The 6726-nt window shown below is 25.8% G+C and overlaps 1 protein-coding gene across 1 annotated transcript; it reads left to right on the top strand.

The window, feature by feature from the left end:
- The first annotated feature begins 3926 nt into the window (after nucleotides 1–3926).
- LOC132921065 (protein takeout-like) lies at nucleotides 3927–6726 on the top strand. The gene is made up of 4 exons (XM_060983890.1): nucleotides 3927–4192; nucleotides 5459–5845; nucleotides 5963–6118; nucleotides 6241–6726. Exons 1-4 carry the CDS (start codon nucleotides 4111–4113, stop codon nucleotides 6390–6392), a joined length of 777 nt encoding a protein of 258 aa, XP_060839873.1. The 5' UTR covers nucleotides 3927–4110; the 3' UTR covers nucleotides 6393–6726.

Below are 6726 nucleotides of genomic sequence, written 5' to 3'. Positions count from 1 at the left end.
ACACGCTGTCGCCACCGAGTCGACCTTCGTCCTGGTTCTTCTGCATCTCACGATATAATTTAACAGACCACATATACACGCATAATATTCGTATTCCTCTCTCTGACTTTATCACTCTCTAACTCTCTCTCTCTTTATCTTCGCCTGCACTGCTGTCCAAAGAGTTTCGTTAACACTTCCTCGAGAATTCAATGTAATAGGTTGTTATAGTTTATTATTAGCAGTTATCTGATCGAAATACACCTGCATCCTTGAAACTTTAACAAGTTTGATCATGTTTTAGACCAGTCAAACGGGTAGTTGTCAGTTATTCAACCCGGCAGACCGCCCAACCACAACCCCGTCGTGCTCGGAAGTTTAGAAACCATACGTTATATCTATTGCAGTATTATAATAAAAGTTAATTAATTAAAAATTAAAAGTAATTAATTTTCTAAGCACACACACACACTGTAAACTGAATATACTACTACATATAATACTACTATTACTATTATACAATTACATTTGTTTACCAGGAAACACGGGATCGTCCATAATAATATCAAATACACTGATACATCGATTTAATTTTATAGAAATATTTTTACTGTAAATATATCTGCTGTAGTTAATATTTTATTGATAACACCAACGGCCGCGGTTCCAATGTCAACAAGTTGACAATTTGATTGACATTGAAAACACGAGGATGTGCATACAGTATAAATATTAATAATGTATACGATTGTTGCAATAATTTTAGTATAAACTCTATTATTATATATTATTTTAAGTATTATCTATCTATGAACGATGTGAACTCACTGAAAATAATTGTGACCGACTGAAAGTTCATAAATGTACATAGGTAAACTCATTTTGTGATATTAGACTAACAACTCGGACGTACATATATTTAACGCACAGTTAATATATTAGGTTCGTTGTTAAATAGTAATAAATACGTATGGTCAATGTCATTAATCGAACATTATTAATAATGAATAATGATTAATATATGTTAATGCATTTTCAACGTATCAACACATTTCAATGAAAATATTTAAGAACAAATATATTATTTTGAAAAATTAATGTCTTTCTCAGTCGTTTACCCAAATGTCACAATATTTATTTAATAATGTATATTGTATAAAACAAAAAGAAGTAAAAAAATGTATAAATCACAAATGTTATAGGTGTAAAATGTCTACTGTATACTTATTAAAACTAACTTGCGATGTTTTCAACGTAGCTATCAAATTTATTATCACTAATACTTATAAAATAGGTATTTAATAATTAGTATAAAACTATAAAGTATATAAAAAAAAAATCAGAATAAACCGTTGTTATTTGGTTAACTTATTCGTAACATTGAATTAAAAAACTCCTTACTAAATTTGCATACTATTTTTCATTAAATATATAAATATCTATATTATTTAAAACACATAGTACTATGAAATAATCAAAAACCTTGATTTAATAATTTCAAATGTGAAACGGAGAAAGAAAATAAATGATACAAAATCAGTTTATTTTGATACTGGGGATTTAAATTAAATTTGTTTAATGAAAATCAACGATATTTTAAATTATGTTTAGTTATTCAAATGTATAGAATTGGTATATTTTTACACTACTTAATATTTCAGGCGAGATCAGCGTATTTTTATTTTGTATAATAATTTTTGCTAAATAAATAAAACAAAAAATATAGATGTTTTTAAAATACAGACACAATCTTATAATTTTTAACTAAAAAATAGGTACATATTAGGTTCAGATTAATAATGCTTTATTACAATAAATTTAAATTTAAACAATATTAAATAAATAATAATACAATTAAGTATTTTAAGTTTAAAATGATACTTCTAATGTCAATTCTATTCTCAAAAATATTTTATAACTTTTTTATATTACTACATAATAGGCATAATAATAATTTATATTTTATTAGTAGGTAATGGAATGCATTCCGTTGAACTAATTTTTGATAAAAAAAATGCATGTTTTATTGAATTAATATAATACGTACCTATTATATATCATTTATTTAAATATTTTTGTTATTAACCCAAACCTACTAGTCAATACCGCTCACCGTATAAAACTGTATTAATTGATTTATGGTAAATACCTAGCTAAAAATTAATCTATATATTTGAAAATTGCATTGTGAAAAAAAAATATGTCTATGTATTTTCGATATTTTTTTTATTGTTATTAGTAAAACTTATGAGGACCCTTCTTGTGTTTTATTTTCAAGAGTTTGGCGGTAATAGTTTTTATTTTCAATATACATTAAATAAAAACTATCTTTTAAATGTTTTAAATAACATAAAATGTGTCTAAATATTTTAATATTTTATAAGACTATAAATAAAAAAATAATAATTCAAGTGTTGTGTAATGTTTTATGATGTTATAGTTAATATTTTTTGAATAACAAGAAAATATCATAAATCGTTTGAGGAAAAATTGATATTTTATGTTTTAATATCTAATTTCATCACAATTTAAACTTCAAATACTCATAAAATAAATGTTCTTTACACTAAATTTTTTTTTTTTAATTATTGGATTAAAGATATCAAATTTGCTTATTGTTCTAATTTTTGTATAGATTGTAAATTATTTTAGATAAACGAAAAAAAATATTATTGAAAAAAAAAGAGGAATATTGCTTTAAATTTGCAAGTCTGTCTTATTAGTTATTAATGAAAATGAATAATTTTCAGGAATAAAAAAATGTGCGACTGTTAGTGACTGAATATTTTTAATAAAATGTAAACTTTAAAATCTCATAAAATAATATTATTTTTTTTTTGGAAATTTTGACTGTTGTAAAAATAACATAACCTATATTGTATTAAATTGCCAAGTATTTTGACAGATAAAATTTTTTTTAAATAAATTCTTAGAAATTCTAGAATTTTACTCTGCATCCCCTCAACTCAAAAAAGGTTAGTTTAGTTCAATTTGTCACCAAAAATCATCTACAATTTTGAAAATTTAATGCTTTATTAATTATTAATTATTATTGAAAAACTACACATTATTGCAAAACAATAAATAACATACGAGTATCAAAAAAACAAAATATTTTAAAATAATTAATAATATTCTTTATTTTTCTTATATTAAATTTATTAAAAGAGCATATTTAATGTTTTTATTATCTCTAATTAAATTTAGCAAATATAGAAAATGGCCGTAATTCGATAATAATAACACTTAAAATATTAATATAATAATTACATATAGTATTTACTCTCTAAAATATTATGATATTTTGTAAAGCCTATTTACTTGCTATAATAATGCGAGGTTAAATGACTACCTACTGATTCATGTCAAACAAATGGTTCTATTATTTTGAAACATACTTAATGGGAAAATAAATAAATTGCCTATTGTATAGTCGTATACCATTATTAGTTTGAAAATATAAATCGTCAGCAGTGTAAATTAATGGTTTATCAATTATTTTCTTAAAATTAAAAGAGTGTGTCAGTGTGTGTATATTTGTTATAATAATATACACGTGGATCAAAACTCTAGTTATATTCGGAACAAGTTTCATAATAATGGTTAATATAACTTAATTGAATGTATTAATTTATATGAAATATATAATTTATACTAGCATTTATATTAGAAGTTTGGTATTTTTGAAAAACTATTATTGATAAATAGTTTGAATACCGAATAATTAACTTATACCTATAGTAGCCCATTTAAAGTTTAATACACTTTTTGTGATTTTTTCGTAAGTTTTTGATGGATTCACAAAGATGTGCAATTTACAATTTAGCATTACAGCGTTGTTTGTCATTAAAACGGACAAAAAAAACAATTGTATAGCAGTAACTGAAACCAGTTCCGGGGAGGTCAACACGAACAGCCGCGTGAGTATAAAAGGTATCTGAACACAGGGTTGCGGTATCACACTTTCGACGGTTTCAGTTTCAGAAGTAACTTCGGGAATTAATATTTTCCTTAGTTTTTTCAAAACTTACAAATAACCAAAAACATAATTTAACTTTAACGATCTGATATCGATTTCCTTTGGAATTTTTTATTTTTTATTTACAATCTAAATATTTCCAATTAAAAAAAATGGCAAAATCGTTGCTGATCGTTTGTGCTTTGTTTTTGGCCGTCGTTGCTTCTGTAACCGCTGCACCCACACCGAAAAAACGTAAGTTAAAATTGTTGTACACAATAATATGTTTATATCAGTCTTATATAGTGTAGTTTAATTTTTAACGTGTTTAATTTCAAATAATTCAAACTATTTATATGTTCAACATTTTATGTTAGAATCTATATTAAACATTATTTAATAAGAATAAAAATTGAAAAATTAGAAAATAACTATTTTTTTGAACGCAATATTTAAATATCCATTTTCTTGAATTGTTATTTTATACCTTGTAATTTTACTTAAAAAAAACATTTAAAATAAGATATTCAAACTGCAGTATGTATATATATTCATTTTACATTTTAAAAATAAATAATGATATTTACGAGTAGTTGCTCGTATTTTTTGTAGGCTAACTTGACTTAAAGGTTTTTATTTATTTTGTTTATGTTAAATAATTATAGCCTTTAGGAACATAAATAGCAGACAACTTAAAATTGAATATCTCACAAATAATTATATTTATTAAATTTCTAAGAATATTATTATTTATTAAACTATTTGAACACGGATTTTAATATTCAATATTTATTAATAAATAATTAATATTTTTATTTTCAATCTCATCCATATTTTATATATTATGCATATATGTATAGTGATTATCATATTAATAGTTTGTGTCAATAATAATAAATTTCACCGAAATTCATCATTAATGGATACATGAATAAACAATTATTAATTATAGGTACATATAGTACATTTATATGTATTTTAGTAAGAAGTAAGAAAATTATTTCACACGACCAGTCTTAATTATCACCTTCGGCGCCACTACCAGTAATAGTGACTTATCCCGGAAGGTTTAAAACATAAACATGGTGGCAAATAGCCAAGGTTAAAACAGTTTAGGTATTCTGTGCAAATTCTGTTAAATAACAATCTTAGACTTGTTACAACTTTATAAGAGACGTTGGTCTTTTTTTTATTTTTCACCATTTGTGAAGATCGAATTGATTTTAAAAAAAATTGACTACAACCTATAAATATTTTGCATAATATTACATACCACTATACCAGACAATATACCCAATATAAATCAAAATAATTAAACACTAAAGAGTCAAGAGTCAAAATTTGGACAATAAATACAGAATAACTAATATTAATACTTATTTGTAGTCTGTAGATATAAAAGGCTTATTAAATCGACTTGTTATAAATATGTAATACGTAGAATGATATTTCATAACAAAACATATTAAACCGCGTAATTTCAATTGTTTTTATAATTTTGTTATAATTATTTCTTTACAGAATTGTCTTTCAATTTATGCAAGAAAAATGATCCAAACCTTGACAAATGTTTGAAGACCTCAATCCAATCAGTCATTCCGGATTTGGCCGAAGGATACCCGAAACTCAGGATTCCGGCCATCGAACCGTTCGAGCTACCGTCATTGGAAATCGACCAAGGCAAAGGCTCCAGCAAATCAGTCAGCATTGACCTGAAGCTAAAGGACGTCAAAATCATGGGCTTGACCAGCACAGTGATCGACTCTTTGAAATTCGACGTAGACAACTACAAATTGAACGGCAAGATTGGTTTCACAAAGCCACTCGAGATCACTGGACAATACACGGTTAACGGCAAGGTGCTCGTTTTACCGATCACCGGCAACGGACCGTGTACCTTAGTCTTGCGTAAGTTTTGAAATTACTATTAATTATTACCTATACAATTATCTAAATGCTAATTTTTTTTTTTTACAATTTCGTATATTATATTCCTGATTTTTAAAATTGTAATGTTTTTTATAGAGGATCCCGTATTGGAATTGAAAGAAGTATCCGGATCTCCAAGCCAGAAGAACGGTAAGACCTTCGTCCAAATCAAGAAATTCGAACTTAGGTTGGTGAGCATCAAAAAACTGAGTGTCAAATTGGAAAATCTTTTCAATGGAAACAAACAATTAGGTAAGTTTATTATATTCAAAAAGTATATGATACACCATAATCGTTATTGAACAATATAAAAACCCGATATACCTATTTGTATTTATTCAATTAACTAATTTCCGTGTTATTGATTTTAACAGGCGACAGCATGAACTCCATCCTGAACGAAAACTGGGAAGTTCTTTTAGAGGAATTGAAACCAGCATTCGAAGAAGCTGTTGGAGCTATTGCACAAGACATTGTTAATAAAGCATTGCAAAAGACCGCGTACTCAGACATATTCCCTTTGTAGTTCGTTGGATTGTTGTATTTGTTTTAGTTTCCTAACCAAAAATGTTGTTATTTTTAATTTATTACACGTCACAGTCAGGACGCGCTAGAGTAGCTCGACAAAAATGTCAAATGTGATCGACGCTAACGAGATGCTCACATATAGCGCCCACTTTCTGGGGATTTGTTATTATTATTTATAAAAACTACGACTATATTATTATGCGCTTGTCTCAATAACAAATTGATGACTTGCAAATTATTTATTTGAAAAACCTAGTGTTTTTATTAACTTATTGAATGTTATTTATATGAAAATATAATTTGAATTATTAAATTATTACCTATTCAAGTAA

The sequence above is a fragment of the Rhopalosiphum padi genome, chromosome 2, assembly GCF_020882245.1.
Source record: "Rhopalosiphum padi isolate XX-2018 chromosome 2, ASM2088224v1, whole genome shotgun sequence".
Taxonomy (NCBI): domain Eukaryota; kingdom Metazoa; phylum Arthropoda; class Insecta; order Hemiptera; family Aphididae; genus Rhopalosiphum; species Rhopalosiphum padi.
Note: the sequence above shows the minus strand (reverse complement) of the source record. Positions and strands in the feature narration are given on the sequence as shown.